Raw genomic sequence first — 18353 nt, 5'->3', positions numbered from 1 at the left:
TCTTTTAGTCCCTCACCACAATGGCTCTTTTCACAACCAATTATTATAAAATAATTTTATTTCATCAAACCACTGCCATCATTATGGATACCCCAAGCACATCATCCATTGGAAATCCGGGAGGAGGTTGACAAGCTCACGGAGGTGCCCAGCCTGGTCCCCCGTGGAGTCGCTTCTCCAGGACATCACACTGCAGATCTGTCTGGATGCATCGTGTTTCAGCACCAACCCGGGTCTTGCATTTTCAGGTCCAATAATTTCAGAGATTTGAAATAGAAACGCAGAACAGTGGTCAATCTTGGTTATTCTGTTACCCCCAAAAGTAAAGACCCCAGTTCTTGTCATACCTGAAAGACAAGTTTACAGTCGGGAGACGGTGCGTCGTGTAGTGAAAGATTTTTAAGATTTATTTAGAAAAAGGAAAGTGCACCTCCAAGAATGGGAGGCAGGCTGATCTAAGGGGGAAAAGCAGTGGTCTTTGTCTCTCCTTCTCTTACAACCTTGCTTAGAGATGGTCTTTTAATTGATTGACATGATGCTTTGTCATGTTTGGCCCCTTTTACAAGTGTCTTTACCCCTGGTTTTTACAGAAAAACCCATGGGGGGGGGCGCTAAGCCACAAAGTTAATTATAATACAGTTGTGTTTTAACCAGTTTCTTGCTGGCACTCATTCAGAGGAAGTAAAGCCCCTTTATGCTTATGGGCATAACCCCATCTTCCGGACCACCCTCCCTCTCCTCCAGCTATCTGCTCCGTGCCCCGACTTATCTAATCACCTCACACTTCTTTTAGGTAACTGTTTGCTAGACCTACCACGCAAGCAGATCCTGGGCCCCGAAGAACTCCCAGGACAGACCTACGACGCCAGCCAGCAGTGCAACCTGACGTTCGGGCCCGAGTACTCCGTGTGCCCCGGCATGGATGTCTGCGCGCGCCTCTGGTGCGCCGTGGTGCGCCAGGGCCAGATGGTGTGTCTGACCAAAAAGCTGCCAGCCGTGGAGGGGACACCGTGTGGGAAAGGCAGGATCTGCCTTCAGGGCAAGTGTGTGGACAAAACCAAGAAAAAATATTATTCAGTAAGTGATTTTCTTGTCATGCAAAGCCTGGAGACCCAAGGTCTGAAGTCTATTCCTGGGACATATGTGGGGCCTGTCACCAGAAAGGCTTTATTCCCTAGTTAGAATATTTTTTCCTGGAAAGATCTATATACAGATTCCTCCTTTACCCACAGGAGCCAACCTCAGTCCTCAAATAGTGGAGAAAATACAGATCTCAGGCTATATACTGAAACAAAAACACAGAGCCCAGATTCTGTCGAATGGAGACCACAAGTAGGGCCCCAAATCAAGGTTTGGGAGTTTACTTTTGACTTCTCTTAAATGTTATGGGAACTTCACTAAGGAAATAGCCATAGATGTGATCCTCACACATACTTGGTGAGCTCCAAAAGGGTCATGTTTTTCCCCTTAGAGCAAGTTAATCTACCTGTAGGAACTGAAGTACACCTGCTCCAGGGAAACACCTCCTGCTGTTTCCAAACCAAAAAGTTCTTGTCCCCGAGGCACAGCAAGGCCAAAGAAACCAAAACGTAGGAGTTTCGAGCAGAGAAAGGTTTGTTGCAGGGCCAAGCAAGAATGGGTGGCTTGTGCTTGAAAAACTCAAACTCTCCATTGGTTTTCTGGGAGCAGGTTTCATAGGCAAAATTTAGGGAGAGGGCTGCAGGGTGTGTGACTGTTCTGATCGGCTGGTGGTGAGGTAGCAGAGCAGTGCTCCAGGGATCTTGTGCTCAGCCAGAAGTTGCCATCCTCCACCTGGGTGGGGCCTTAATTCCTGCAGAAGAACTCAAAAGATATTGTTATGGATACTCCTTGACGAGGTACCAGGATCCTGATTTAATGGCAACACTAGCCTTTCTTGACTGCTCCTCCTTGGACACAGAAAAGATTTGTACCAGGGAGGACCCCACAGGGTCCTGCTCCGTTTCACTGCCTCCCTGTGCACCCAGTCCAGCTTCAGGTCAGCCATCGCCACCTTCGTTTTCAAGGCCCACACAAAGCGTTTGTTCCCTCTCAATCCAACATTTTCAGAGTCCCCAGAAGAGTGTTGCCATGTGCATGTTTCCTCTGCCCTTCAAGACTGTCATACAACTGAGCATTCTCAGGTACCCTGACCCAGGCAGCCAGAGGAAGTTCTTCAGGAATTCCCTGGACAAAGGAGTTTCCAGTGTGCTTGCTTTTGGTCTCTCAGCTTCCTGCTGAAGTGTTTCCAGAGCAAGAGGCCTGGGGTGTCATAGCAGGGCTCTTCATTCTCTGTGGTGTGGGTGCATGTGACAGGTGCACGTAAGTATCTGTCTGTTTCCTCTCTGTGGGGTATAATGAAGTCAAGCCCAGGTCAGATACATTCATGCATGTGGCAGAGGGTCTGTCACAGATGGGATGTGTGATGTCCACCAGGGGACCGCAGAACTTCAATGCCAAAAAGGGAGAAAATATGTAAGCACTATCAGCTAATGCCTGAGTCATGCAAAACCTTTAGCATCATACTGTTTGTTAAACATGCGAGATTAAGAGTGGACACAAAGTGAACTACGCTTCAGTGGTTATTAACCGAAATGCGCAGTATCAGAAGGCCATAAGTAACCCTTGCAGTGTGCTCAGAGCTTGGGGTGAAGTATTCAGACTCTCTGCTGCTGGAGAATGGAGAGGCAGACAAGGCGAGTTGCTTAGAACTGGAACTGTGTTGTAATTCCAGAGCGTCCAATACCTGTGACCATGTTAAATTCAGTGACAATGTAACTGTATCTAAGATGAAGTTTCCTCTGAGTCATTGAATGCAAGTGATCTCCAAATGTATGTTTTGAATGCTTTCCTCCCTTCTGAGTTAAAATATCTTCTATTTCTCTTTTAGACTTCAAGCCATGGCAACTGGGGATCCTGGGGGTCCTGGGGTCAATGCTCCCGCTCGTGCGGAGGAGGAGTACAGTTTGCCTATCGCCACTGCAATAACCCTGCGCCCAGAAACAACGGCCGCTACTGCACAGGGAAGAGGGCTATCTACCGTTCCTGCAGTGTCATACCCTGCCCCGCTAATGGTACGCCGCTCCCGAGTGTCAGTAACCACCATGTGTCAGGTGTAATTTGTATTCTACCAGTCATAAATAGGGAGGCCGGAGAAATAGCCTATTCATCTTGTCTGCACATTTCTACCAGTGTGCAAACCAATAACAAATACATGAGTGATTTTTATATTATTACTGCAAACAACTGAGGATTCAGAGCGTAGAAAGAAAATAATTACTGTTTTCGATTTCGATAAAAAATCTTCCAATGCTGGTGTGTTAAGAGACTCTACAAAGAATAATAAGTTAGCATTTTCTCCTTAAAAGTATTTAGATGGATAAGAATATATCTAAGTTTCAGAACAGATCGCGTAATAATGCGATACGTTTGCTTTTTTAGGTAAATCTTTTCGCCATGAGCAGTGTGAGGCCAAAAATGGGTATCAGTCTGATGCCAAAGGAGTCAAAACATTTGTGGAATGGGTTCCCAAATACGCAGGCGTCCTGCCGGGAGACGTGTGCAAACTGACCTGCAGAGCTAAGGGCACCGGCTACTACGTGGTGTTTTCTCCAAAGGTAACTGCACACAGACTGCCACACACAGCAGGTGTCCTTGGTGGAGATTGTTTAAGAGAATGGGCCATGCTCATACCAGATGTAAACAGTCATTATCTTGGGGGGGGGGCAGGATTTGGGGAGGTTTTTATTTTCATCTCTGTCATTTCTATATTTTCAAACTTTATACAATGAATCAAAATCATTTTGTAAACATAACGAGTAAATGTTTTAACAACTATATTTGAAGAGTATGACTCTCTGTCAAGAAAGGTAAGAAGTGACCTTAACGTCACAATAATATTTCCCGGGTGCGTTTGTCAAGGAGACTAGGAGGCAAGGAAGCTTTCTGTTTTTCTCCCATGTAGTTAAGAATTCCTTTGTTGATTCATGAAGATAGATTTCAAGATCATCGTCTCTGACTTAGAATTTTAAATGTCTTGCATCTTTCATATGAATCAGTGTCCCTCTAGTTCTACACATTATAACGTGTGCATGTGACGTTATCCCTTATTTTCCACAGAAGAGCATTTTCTAAATTACTTAAGTAATTCTCACAATCAACATTACACAGCAGTTTAAAATATTGTTTATCTAATTTGTAAATAGGTGCTACATTTGAAACCACCTCTGTAACTTAAGCTTTCAGATATTTATGACATACTATTGAAAAATTAGTGAATGTCTAACTTACACAACTTTTAAAATATTTTATCTTTTTATTGCAAAATAGTTTTTTTCCAGTTTTTATTTTATTATTTTATTTTATTTTTATTGAAGTACCGTCAGTTACAGTGTGCCAATCTCTGGTGTACAGCACAATGTCCCAGTCTTGCATATACATACATATATTCATTTTCATATTTTAATGCAAAATAATTCATTTTTATTTAAAGTTGTATAGAGAAATAAAAGCAAAAATATTACTCAGAAATATAATCATCTAGAGAGCTGTTAGTCTGTTGCAGTATACTCTACATCAGTTTACACACAGGTACACACACTTGTATCTTCACACACGTATGAAGAGTTTGATATACACACAAATACAAAATACGTGTGCTTATTTGCACGTATGGCTACATATGTTATTTGCACGTATGGCTACATATGTTATTTGCACGTATGGCTACATATGTTATTTGCATTTACCAACATGCACAAATCACAGAGTCCATATACATACTGTTTTATAATGAGCTTTTAAAATATATACTAATTCTTTTATCCAAATATATTCAGTCCCTCCCAGTAACTACTTTTCTTTGACTTCCCCAGATTTCTGTTTTACATGAATTTGCCTCTATCTCAGCATCTCACAGTTCGACACAATAGGAAATGCTTTCCAACCATTGTGAGGTTGTGAATGTCAGACGGAGATTTTCAGTTTATTACTGTAATAACAATTATGCAACCAAGGATATCTGTGTCCTTGAGCCCACCCGTATTCTGCTCCCCACATAAGTGACAGACAGTCCCATACATGAAGTGAAAGATGGACTCTGTCAGTAAAAAGGCAAGACTGTACCATGGGAGCTTATCATGCACATGGAAATGGAGATCAGGACCCTGGGTCTCCTAATGTTACCCCACAAGGGGAAGGGAAATACCCTAGTTCTTGTCGTAACCGAAAGATGGGAATACAGATGGGAGACAGAGTGTTACGTCGTGAAAGATTTTAAAGGATTTATTAGTAAAAGGAAAGTATTCTTCCAAGAACAGGAGGTGGGCTGATCCAAGGGGGAAAAGCAGCGGTCCCTGCCTGCCCTTTCTCTTATACCCTCGCTTAGAGATAGTCTTTTGACTGATTGACAGCTCTTGCCCCTGGAGTGCTTAGTCATGTTTGTCCCCTCCGCACATGTCCTTACGCGTGATGTACACAGAAAAACCCACAGAGGGGGCCTAAACTGCAATGCTAATTATATTACAACGAGCACTGGGTCACGTCCGGTTAGGTCCTTGTCGGATTCTAAGCGGTTTCTTGCTGCCACTCATTTAGAGGAAGTAAAGCCCCTTTATGCTGGAGGCAGGCATAACACCATCATCCGGACCATCCTCGCTGTCCTCCACCTGTCTGCCCGGTGCCCCCACTTATCTGCCTACTCAACACTAACACATTCGGAATTAAGCTCAAGAGAGAAAGGGCATAACCCAGATCTATCTCAATTCTTTCTGTCAATACATCAAGGATTTGTCAGTCGATACTCCTATTAACTAGGGGTGTTTTGGGTTTTTTTGTTTGTATGTTTTTTGTTTAGTTTTCAGTGTACTATCTCTTCCAATCAAATTTAAAACTTCCAAATTAGAACTTGCTGTTTTATCAAAGAAACCACGTTCACAAGCACAGGTATTTCCCACGGCTGACGTGTTTCCCATTGTTCAGGTGACTGATGGGACCGAGTGCAGGCCATACAGTAATTCCGTCTGCGTCCGGGGGAAGTGTGTGCGGACCGGCTGCGACGGCATCATTGGCTCAAAGCTGCAGTATGACAAGTGTGGAGTGTGTGGAGGAGACAACTCCAGCTGTACAAAGATTGTTGGAACCTTCAATAAGAAAAGGTAATGAGAGAGAACAATTGTCCTTATCTGACCTCACCAAGGCTTTAGATGCTTGCAAAATTGATAAAGGAGGACTCACGTTACATCATAAGCTATCTGTAGGAGGGGGTCTGTCTAGCTCAGCTCTAGGAAGACATGAATTGGAGAAGGGAAGGAGAGGAGATAAAAAAAAAAGCTCTGGATGCCGACTGGACACTAATGGCACCTCTGAAAGCAGGTTAACTGCAACGGCCATGGGGTCAATGTTTTACAAAGTGTGGAAAAGGAAACAAAAATGTCTGAGACGTTCCACTTTGGCAATATCTTGCAGATCTATTATTCCTGAAACATGATTTAGGAAAGGATGGCTTGGTTCCATCTTAACTACTTTCTTTTACAAATAAATTCTTCTTTGGTTGTCTTTTTCTGGAGAGAACATTTCTCATGGCAAAATGTACATTATCTGCAGTGGTGTAGTGGCAATCCCGTTTTATAGTGAATTATCCTGATTCATATCGATAAAGAGTCATGTCTGCTTCCTGCTTCCCCTCCTGGTCTTTGATTACACACTTGCTTTAACTATGTGAGTTTATAAAGTACCAATTGCTGGCATAAAATATTCTGCTATCAGCTAGGGTGGCTGGGTTGGCTGAAGAGTCTGTTGAAATGCAGCACCGTTTTTCCTCTTCACCAGACCACTCCTGTGCTGAGTGGTTTTGGTCGGGTGCACCCGCACTCCTGCTGTATGTGCTGTGTTGTCTTTGTGGAGGGGAGTATGCAAACTGAGTCAACAATAAGGACTTAGTAAAACAATTGCATGCCATGTTAATGTAAAAAAAAACTAGAAATCATCTTCCGTATGATAAAAAAAAGGTATGGCTGGAGAATTTATTCTGAATTAAAATATGCATTGCTAAAGCCTATTTGCTGGTGATGGAATAATTATTCATCAAATTGTGTTGGGCCATCTAGGTCAAAAATCCTACAAGTCCAATTATACGCTGCATTTGAATGTACTTCAGAGATGCATGGCACCTTAGAAATGATTGATCTAAACTTTTGTTTTACAAATGAGGGAACTCGGACTCTGAAAGTTTAAGAATCTCCCAGTTTTACATGGCTGATGAGTGCGGGAGTAGAGGCTGTAGCTTAGGTCATAGGAATATGATGCACAGGCCATTTGTAAAAAAAGACAGGAAAAAAAAAAAAAGGAAGGGAAAGAAAGAAAAGAACCAAATGAGAAATACCATAATTTTTAAAATAAGTGATAGCTTATTTACTATATAATATGCAGTCTTCCTACATAAACTTCTAAACCTCTTTTTATAATGCTTAATTTAGCATTTTAGGTTTTCTGAGTTTACAACAAATATCTGCACATTTGATGTCACAGGAAAAGATGAGGAGATTCAGGAGAGTAGCAAGGGGTACACAGCGTAGATGCTTGCAGATTGATTTGAGCAAGATTGTATTATGTGGTGCAAATGACCTGTGTGAGTAACCCAGATTAATGTGTGATGGATAAAAGAGAACATTGACCTTGGAGCTGGAATGTTTGCAGTCAAGCTCTGGCTCAGTAATTCACTAGCCGTGTGGTCTTTGCAGAGTCACTCAACTTCTTTCTCTTAAGAATTCTTGAGAGTAGAATGGAAATACGAGTACTTATCTTTCAAATTAATTTTGCTGTGTAGGTCAAGTGAAATAATGCATATTAAAATATTTCCTTAAGTTCAAACTGATTTGCAAATATGATCCAATTTTAATTCACTGCTCCCTTAATATTCTTCACGTCAGTAAATGGCAACTCAGTCCTTCTTCTTCGTAGGCCCAAAACTTTGCAGTCATCTTTCACACTTTATTTTCTCTCACACGCCCCCTCGATCCATCAGCAAGTCCTGTCAGTCCTTCCTCCAACATAGCTCCAGAATCTGGGTGCCCCTCACCACCACAAGCACTGCCATCCCAATCCAGTAGTCATTGTTTCTTGCCTGGACCAATCCAGCCATCTTCCCAGGGGTCTCCCAGCTTCTTACCTCTTCACAAAGCAGAGAGAGCCATCACCTCATTACCTACATCATTCCTTGGCTCTGTGTCCTCCAACGGCTATCATCTCATTTCGAGTCAGTTTCCAAGACTGTTCTGTAACCTATGAGAGGCTAAAAAATTGGCCCCTGCCCTGCTCTGGGTCCCTTCTACACTGTCGCCTTCTCTTGCCCTGTTCTCAGATACTGGACTTCCCAGCTTCCTAACATTCCTCCAACAGGGCAAGCAAGAGCATGTGGACTGTTTTCTCTGCCTGAAGCAAACCTTTTTTACAGTTAACAACCAATGCTTCTAGAATTCCTTCAGCTGTCTGTTACATGTCACCCCCTACCAGGCAGTGGTTTCCCTAAATGAATCGGAGGATCTCTCCCCGATCCTCTTCATTCCTCTCTTACTCTGCTCTGCTTCTTCACAGCTCTTACCAGTAGATAATTTGTGGGTCTCACTTCCCCCCGCTAGGATGTCACTTCCATGGTGGCCTGCTTAGTATGTATGAATGAACGTATTCCTTCGTGGCAGGTACTGTTCTTTGTACGGTAGGGAGAGCCCTGAACAAGAGAAGAGTCCCTTGCCCTGCCAGCCAGCCGCACATCAGATCTCAGTTGTAGGAGAACAACCGCATTCATTCATGGTAGCCAAGGAAGCTGGTTAATGTCCAGAGTTTAAATGCTACCAGGCAGGATGCAAAGAAAATGAATGAGCACAAAGGGAATCCTATTTCACTAAAGCACCAAGAAATCTGGGCTCTAGCCCTCAGACTTCCCAGTGCCTGGGAAGCTCAGTTTGCAGACCTGCCGCAGAGCTGACAGTTCCCACTGATTCTCGTAAGTATGAGACAGTCTCTAAGACAAGGATTTAAGACAAGAAAAATGCTCTCCTGTCTGAGTCCCTTACCCTTCATTCTTTATTTTCTTTATACTCTGGTATCATTTAAACTCTGAACATCACCAGAACTTATTTCCATTTAACTGTGACAAAATACAGCTGGCAGAGGATAGGGTTTCGTGCCTGGTGGTGTGGGAAAAGGAGCACACAGTGGGAGGCAAGAGGCCCGGCCCTGCTGCTCCTTAGCTCTCCAGGGACCCTGCGCACGCGCTTTACTGTATCTCCACTTGCGTACGTAAGATGGAATGTTTTCTCCCAGCTTTGTTTGAAACCATTGTAGAAGCATCTCATCTCAATATTAGATATTAAAAAAAAAAAACACAATCCTGTGACAGAATCGAATCCAACGTGTATTACAAAAATAAAAGTGACTCAAATTCAACATCGTCAGCATTGCGCCTTTTCGCTTCAACACAGTAGGAAGCTCTGACACCTGTCTGGCAGTCACTGTAGGTCAGATGTCCAATAGAAAAGGCCCTTCCCTGGGGACCAGTCTCCTCTCCAATTCCGAGGAAATGCTCGAGCGGGGGAAACAGACTTGGATGTTCAGTCTGTGAATCAGTTACCCCATAGTCTCTAACCCCAAGTAAGAATTTGAAAGTATATAATTAAATTTCACACACATCCGTCAAACTGCACAAGCAAAGTATTTCTTTCTATTTAAATAACTAGGAAAAAGGAGGGTGTAACTCAACGGTGGAGTGAGTGCCTAGCATACGTGAGGCCCTAGGTTCAATCCCCAGTGCCTCCACTAAAATAAATAAATAAATAAACCTAATTACCCCCCCTAAAAAAAAGTTTTAAAGTAATAATAATAATAAATAAATAAATAAATAAATAAATAAATAAATAAATAAATAAATAAGATAAATAAATAAAAGGAAAACAAAATACACAGTTACCTTACTATGAAATTACTTATACAGGCAAAGATTTTGGCAAAAGATGACTCCTTCTCAGTCCCTTGGTGCTGAATCAATGCTTCCGCCCTGGTGTTTTCTGCAAGTTTATTGCTATCAGAGATATTGAAGCCTTTGCCCATTTTCCTGAGCAGATGATGGATCACTAGAGAGCTATCTCATTCATCGCTCACCATAAAGCCTCACTCAATCTGTCATAACGCTTTATGGGCCCTAAGCATTTGGGGAAACTTGCTAAGGCATTAAAGATTCTGTATTTTTTTCTTCTGATGATACTAGTAAGCTATGGCTACCCAGTTACAGAATGTTATGTTCCATTTTCTGCCCCAGGAAATCCAGAGTTCAAGTCAAAATGGAATCAGAGCCTCTACCCTGTCTCTAGTCCAACAAATAATTAAATCCATGGTTTCCCAGCTAGTCTGCCCGTGTGGAACAACGTGAGGAACTCTGAGAGCATTGCTGCCCATGACCCGTCCTGAAAAATGGGATTTGACTGCCCGTGTGTCTGAGGATCTAAATTTGTAGGCTTTGGAATTTTTTAAAGATACTCATGTGATCTCAATGTGCAAACAAGTTTGAGAAATGTCACCAATTTCTATGAGATTAACTGAGGGTAGATTTTTATTGGTTTGTGTTTATGTGTGTCCCATTTTGTGCCAGAAGGAATCTTAGGTAGCTTTGTAAAGATGAAAGGGCTTGATAAAGATGTGTGATTTTTCTGTAAATCTTTAAATAAAGGTGGTATAAATTTTTAAAACAAAGGCAGGTTGCTAACATTGTCCTAACTTTGAACATTCTAATGCAAAGGTATACAATATGATAGTCCAACTGCAATTCTATTTTGTTATAAGAAAATTAATTTTGGAAGCCAGTTTTAAACTAATCTCTTTCATACATTAAAACTTTGTATTAAGATAAGGTGAGACTTTTAGAGAATTTCTGTTGATCTATTTATTGTTTACTTATTTTTCCTTCTTCCCATTTCTCTCTGTTTCTCCTCCCCTGCGGACATTTCTGCTTCCAGTAAGGGTTACACTGACGTTGTGAGGATCCCCGAAGGGGCAACTCACATAAAAGTCCGACAGTTCAAAGCCAAAGACCAGACTAGATTCACTGCCTACTTAGCCCTGAAGAGGAAAAACGGTGAGTATCTTATCAATGGAAAGTACATGATCTCCACTTCAGAAACCATCATAGACATCAACGGAACAGTCATGAACTACAGTGGTTGGAGCCACAGGGATGACTTCCTGCATGGGATGGGCTACGCAGCCACGAGGGAAATACTCATTGTGCAGATCCTTGCAACAGACCCAACTAAAGCATTAGATGTCCGTTACAGTTTTTTTGTTCCCAAGAAGTCCACTCAAAAAGTAAACTCTGTCACCAGCCACAGCAGCAATCAGGTAGGATCGCACACTCCGCAGCTGCAGTGGGTGACGGGCCCTTGGCTCGCCTGCTCTAGAACCTGTGACACAGGCTGGCACACCAGGACGGTGCAGTGCCAGGATGGAAACCGGAAGTTAGCCAAGGGATGCCTTCTCTCTCAGAGGCCTTCTGCATTTAAGCAGTGTTTGCTCAAGAAATGTTAGCCTGTGGTTATGAGCTGATACAGAGATAACTGGGTTGATTCTTCACTGATACGGTCCTGGTGAACAGAGGTCAACCTAAAGCACAGAGTCACACTTCAGTGTCATTAGCAACAGGAGTCCAGTCATGGGCAGAATCTGCTCTCAGCGACCAAATGAAGATGTGCACTGCTTCACAGGACAGTGGTGACCTTGGAATAGAGAAAACCTTGGGAGTACTGAACATGCCCTGGACCTACAAGAATGCAAAAACACTGATGAATGTAGAATCAGGGGACATTGGAAGCTGGCAGAGCAGTCTCCCCCTTGTCACCTACCTCTTATGGAATGTCTTCAAAGGCATCATAGTCATTTTGATGCATATTACACAGTAGCTTATTTTTACTGTTTGTAAATACATTCTTTCTTGGTATGTCACTTTATATCACTTGGTTCTATTAAATATATATATATATATTTAATATATAAATATATATATATATATATTTCTATAAAAAAGTGTTTGACCAAAGTAGGTCTGCAGCTATTTCAACTCCCTCCAGTTTCCAGAAAGAGCTGTGGATGTTTTACTGGAAATTAAGAACTTGCTGCTGTTTTAAAGAGATTTACTATACTTTCAGACTACAGGAGATACAATTTTCGTCAAAAACCATTTTGACAGCAAGCATCTTCTGAGAAATTCTGAAAAGAAAAAGGATCTCCGTGTATTTAGTCACTGAAATATATACAGGGGTCCATTTATTTATATCTTTGACTGCCTGTATTTTTTCAGGCAGCCAGCCAAATTAATGCATAATGAGGAGGTAGAAGTAGTGTGTGCATGTGTGTATGTTGTCTGTATTCAAGAGTCTAAAAAATAGTTTCCTTCTGTTGGGATTTAAAATGAAGAGAAAAAACACCCTTCACCATATTTTTAAGTTATATCTTCACCACTGCATTCTCTTTCTGTAGCTCCCATCTGATATTGCACAATGTGTTGTACACGTACAGAACACACGGCAAAGTTTTCTATCACCTTCAACACTGGTATATCTCTTACCAGCAAGCCTTTAAAATGCATTTTTGTTTTCGCTTGTTTGTTTTGTTCAAGGGTCTTATAGTAACTACTATGTTTTATACTTCTTGTTGACTTAGCGTAATAGGAATATTAAAGATCACTTGGTAACTAGCCACATCTAGACGTGGTTATTGTTAATGTGGCTAGTGCAAAAAAAAAGTGGTTAATATTAACAAGACTGTTTCCACACCATAGGCAATAATTTCTTGCATTTTTTTTTAATCTAAGTATACTGATACTGTACTTAAGATTTTTCCCAATTAGAAAGCATTTGGTTGTGCCAGGAAGTGTTTGAGTGATGAAATGTGATGATTTTTGCAGTTTGCTTTTATTTCCATAGCCTGTCTAGTAGGTTGTAAGTTGGAATAGTTAGATGTGGAAAATTTTTACAGTCATCTGCATAACAATCTCATAGACAGGAGACCTCATCCCTCTATCCCACAGCTGAGAAAATCTAACATATTTCATTTCATTGGTTTTTCTTTTTCTTTGTGAAATATCACAAAGCTATTTGTTTTTATAAAAGTTTATAATTATCATACCAAATGTGCCTATTGTTAAAGACTTGCATGTAAGGATATTAGGGAACTATTATTTGAGTTCCCCTAAGCTCATGAGAGTTTATTTTTATTATATGATATTTTTAATATAAAAGGATTATGTAATTGATCCTGCTGAAGCACATTCATTTCAGTAGGCCAAGGAAATGGATGTCTCACTAAGTATTTTCTTAAGAAATCGTTTGGTAAAACAAAGAATTGTTTTACAAAACTGTTAATCATCCTTTGGATTTTCATAGGCTGACTTTGCTTTAGATGTGGTCATTTTTCTTAATAAATGATCAGCTACAGAAAGGAGGCCTATACAAGACTGGTCCCCTCCATTTGACAGAGGTCACCAGATACCAGGTACTGGGAGCAAAGCTGTTCATATCAGTCAGAAAAGATAAAAATAAAAATCACACTGACCATTTGACTATGCAGAGAAAATTAATGGAAAAGCCAACCTTACTGTTTCCAGTATTCAAAATAACTTGAATCAAGTAATTCCACTATGACAAAATTTATGTTTATCTTTTGCAGTATAGTGACAGCAACATTAAATAATCATTGAAAAGCAAACATGATTGTCTCCTACTCTGCTTCTCCAGACTGTATTTATAGATTTTTTAATATGAGTTATCAATGATTCACTTTTTCCCCAAATAATGAAGTTTTACACTTCTCATGGGAACAGTCCCAGAGACCTTAGGACAAGAAACCACTATTCCATGCTTTTAAGGAATTTTCTTTAGGTTTCTTTTTTTGTATGGGTATCAATAGATTGACTAACGAAATGTATGTCTAAACTCCTGAGAAAATACATAGACTGGAAACTGAAGTTCAGAGAAATGGAGTGTTTGGCAGAACATAGAGAAAGATAAGCAAAGGGAAAATCCTATATAATGTAAAATAATTTAGCCCAATTTCACTCTGGATTATACTTTTTACCTTTCCATAGTTACATCTTAAACCACGAGCCTAGGATTCAGGATGTGAGGGGCTATTTCCTCAAAAAAAAGTTTGTCTGAAAATGCTCAGGTTAGTAAGAATCTAATCTCACTCACAAAACTAAACACTTCAGGTTGAGTTTCATTAAACACAAAGAGAGCCTAGAAGAAAATAGCATTTATTTCTTCTAGAACAGAAAAGGTCAAATGAAGCCCCACCTTGTTGTTTAGAAGTTTAAGGACATTGTTTTAATTTATTCAGAAAATTCAGCTTCCTCTGCCTTCCTGTGGAAACAGTTTTAGTGCATTAAGAATGAAGGGATTAATCACAAACAAAAAAGTTGCAGCACTGAAAAAAGAAGTAATTTATTGTCTTTGCAACTGGTATGTGAATTTGTGTGATAAAATTATTTATTCTTATTTAACAAAAATATGTGCAAATTCTTCTATATTTAAAATGTTTTGCTATTGTCCTACTTTTTAATTTATGCTTCATGTTTGTGTATAAAGTACACTTTGTGAGTTTATATGATATACAGCACTGGTTGCTTTTGTATTTTTTTTACAGAAAGCTTTCTGTGTGAAACAGGTGTATGTGTGTATATTTCTCATGTGTTCTTATGATACTATCCTTGTCCTTTCTAAGGAAGTTTTAAACTTAATCTTTCATGACTAGTAGTGTTCATTACTTGTAAGTTACATTAATAGGTCTTTGGGTTCCACTGAATGCTAACTTTTCCAAGTCACAGATAAGAAAAACACGTACTCAACCAACTGAGGTCTAGAAGTGTCCCACAGAAGCTAAGACTCAGCTCAGAACCAGGTCCATGCACTTCACTGATAAACTTGGACAAGGAGCTGTTGATACATTATGACCTCCGAGTGACAGCAACAATGTAAAACTAAATATTGTCTTTTGCTGCTTTAGAAACACTCCTTACAATGACTATCATTTAGTCTCTAGTATCTAAGGTTCTACAGATGAGAGTAAACAAACTGGATTGAATTATTCAAATATCTGTAGTCATAACAGTTTCTGCAAGTATGGGATGTCCACTGATACAGTGTGACTTTTTACTACTACAAATTACTCTCATGGAGAGATAATAGGACTTGGGAAAAGCAGGGACCCCTCTGATCACACCAGCTTGCCCCTGACTGTGATTTCACGGTCTGATCACAGCAATAGGGCAAAGCATCTTTGGATACACAACTGATCGGATCAACCTCTGGCTCTGAAGTTTCTCCCATTGACTCATTCCTTAGTAACAAGGTCATTGTAGTGGTTTACATGGGGACAGCAGCCAGATTCAAAGAAGTTCAGGACTTGTGCTATGGCTTGGAGTTCACTTTTTGTGAAATTAGATTGAATTCAATCATGACTGAATTTTGCTAATTGTTTGTGGCTGAGTGAAGTCTCATTGGCATGACTGATCACTATTACTAATCTATTTATAGTTAAACTGAGGCCATAAAAATACCTAATATTTTTTTTAACATTTTGGAGCCACAAAATAAATGAATGACCTTGAGGACAGAAATGGTCATCCAAAGAACCAAATGCACAGTCAAGGTGATCTGTCACTTAGACACCCAGAATAGGAACTTGTATGTTTTCTCTATTTTTCTTTTTCACTTGCCAACAACATGTAGTTCTAGATGGTCGAATAGGTAGATCAACTTAGCTCACTAGCCCACTGAAAAAATACAGTGTTTTATAGTTCCTTGTTGACATCAACTACAGAAATGACTTCTTAAGTTATATCACATGAAACACATCACTCTAAACTGCATAATTGTGTATTCTAGTCAATTAATGTATGAGAACATATTGAAACACCAACCCATGCATTAGTGAGCTAGAAAATGGGAATGTATGTAGCATTCAGATCAGAAAACCATTCGATCTGTCACATATCTCCCTGGCGCCACGATATCATAATTCTCAATGTAGGTTTTGTAGAAAAAATAAAGGAACATGTTGTTAGAAAATGTTGGTTTTAAAAGGGAATAGAGCTGAAATGTACATATTTGTTAACTCAGTTGACAAATTGCACCCTCAATTTCCTAGCACTAACAATAAGTTTGCCGTCTGTGGTCCTTATCTCATAGCTCCACCGCCTGATCCATGTGCACAGACATAGGTCAGATGAAAAAACAAGTAACAATGGCCCGTCACCCTATAAGGCACTGCCACATCAGAGTGACCCAAGTCTAGCACTGTGAGGAAAACTGTGATTTGTGAATAAAACCGAACATTTTTTTTTCCTTTGGCACGTTACAATTTACAATTGTAAATTTATCAAGGTGCTAACATCCTCAGTGACCAACTGTCAAATGTGATATTTTGGACTTACTGTTTAATTATACATGAGTTTTCAATTTGCAAGAAAGAATGCCAAGTGTTTTGTCAAGTTTGGGCACACCTTGAAACTCAAAGTTTGGGAAATTGAATCTAGCGGTCATTCGGATCAGCAGTGTTTAGTGACATAAGCTACATGTACGCTGAGGATGTTTAAGGTGACATCAAACTTGAAGAGCATCAGGTTGAAGCAGCAGACTTTAAATGAGTCACGTTCCATCACTTACTAAGCCATTAGTCATGTTCCATCGCTTACTAAGCCATCAGCATCCCTTTCAAACAAACTTGTTTGTTTCTTATACGCAAACGCCTGTGTATATTTAGCCTGATTTTGTTTAAGCTTTGCAATATTTTATGTCCCTGGTAAACACTTGGCCACTATATCTCCATCTTTTCTGTAATAATTCACAGCATATTAGAAGCCTTTCAACCCATACAGAGTATATTTACAGTAGAGTATCATACTGTGTGTGACTTTGTGAAACTAGACTTTAGATTAAGAAATTTATATTGTCTCTGGGTGGTATTCTTGCATTACACACTCCAGCATGACATAAATGTAGGACTTGACAAATACTGCTTACATTTTAGTATGACGCATTAATTAGAGGAAATCACGCACATGCTTTGTAAATAGAGCAGATAACTAAACAGATTGTGGAAATGTGTTCCACTTACTCTAGGCCGTGGCATGAATATTTGATTTCTATATTAGAGTCTGGGAGTCAAGTCAGGTAATAAACCTAAATAGGTAGAACTGAGATTTTTAAATCTTGAAAGATGCTTTCAAGATAGAGAAAAATACTGAGAATTTACATGCCAGACACAAGCAATATAGGCTGCTTTTTACCCTCAATTTTCCAGGAATGATGGCTTTTTTCAGTCAATATAATGCAGCTGAAAAACCAAAAATATATCTTGGAAAATTAAGATGGGTCTTGTTTAAAATGTGTCTTCAGCTTTGGCAAATTTCAAACCCGAATCGACTGTTGAAAGCATTCTTGTGTCTTGTAGCTCGCCCTCCACAACACTGCCCTCCGGCATCCAGGTAAACCACTTGTACTGAATCGGTTGGGACCTATACCGTAATATTTTTCACTAAGGAACAGTATCCTGTTTTGTAAAGCATTTCCCTATGTGTGACTTTAAACTGTAAAATTAAGCATTGGCTTTGTGATTTCAGTGGGCATAATAAACGTAAATTGTAAACTAGGTTAACGTATGTACTGCATAGAATATGTTTTAGAGTTGGAAACTGTTGTCCATTTATTTTTAATTTTCTCATAACAGCAGTAGGACCAAGCCAAGTCTTAACGAAACCCTAGGCTCACTATAATTTCTATCATCTCTCATCCACTTTGGCACAAACAATTAATACTTTCCTTAAATTATTATGGAACTATTGCTTCAAGTTCTTCTTACCAGACCATCATTCCCTGAATCTGTCTAGCATTGAACTTCTGATGTTAAATTAGAAGCAGCCAGCAAAGTAATCTACCTGCTTCATCCTTACTTTGTAAAAGATTAAACACATCCTAGATATAAAATTAAAGAGCCAAGATAATAATGCACGCGTGGAAATTCAAAAAGAATTGACACCAGCAAAAGCCTATGTATTTGCTAACAAATTTAGAGTATCAGGATTCCAAAGGACATTCATTCCTTCTAAACCTGAAATCATTACTGTTTGGTGTACATGGCAAACATTGAATTTCTTTCTCCTATCAAATAATATTTCAGAACTGTGCCTTAAATTTTCTTCTTGGTAGGCTGTAAACTTTTTAAAGAAATAATTGAAAACACTTAAATGTTTGAAAGCATGATACATCATAATTTGGCTAAAATATGTTGAACAT

The 18353-nt window shown here is 39.9% G+C and overlaps 1 protein-coding gene across 1 annotated transcript in view; it reads left to right on the top strand.

The window, feature by feature from the left end:
* Positions 1-17709, top strand: part of ADAMTS5 (ADAM metallopeptidase with thrombospondin type 1 motif 5) — a 48556-nt gene extending 30847 nt beyond the window's left edge. Inside the window, exons 4-8 of the mRNA XM_010977387.3 lie at positions 794-1077; positions 2909-3092; positions 3460-3635; positions 5998-6173; positions 11025-17709. Of these exons, the coding sequence (XP_010975689.2) occupies positions 794-1077; positions 2909-3092; positions 3460-3635; positions 5998-6173; positions 11025-11592 (1388 nt within the window). The 3' untranslated portion in view covers positions 11593-17709. The remainder of the gene's footprint in view (positions 1-793; positions 1078-2908; positions 3093-3459; positions 3636-5997; positions 6174-11024) is intronic.
* The last annotated feature ends 644 nt before the right edge of the window (positions 17710-18353 follow it).

Source organism: Camelus dromedarius, chromosome 2, assembly GCF_036321535.1.
Source record: "Camelus dromedarius isolate mCamDro1 chromosome 2, mCamDro1.pat, whole genome shotgun sequence".
Lineage (NCBI taxonomy): Eukaryota > Metazoa > Chordata > Mammalia > Artiodactyla > Camelidae > Camelus > Camelus dromedarius.
Note: the sequence above shows the minus strand (reverse complement) of the source record. Positions and strands in the feature narration are given on the sequence as shown.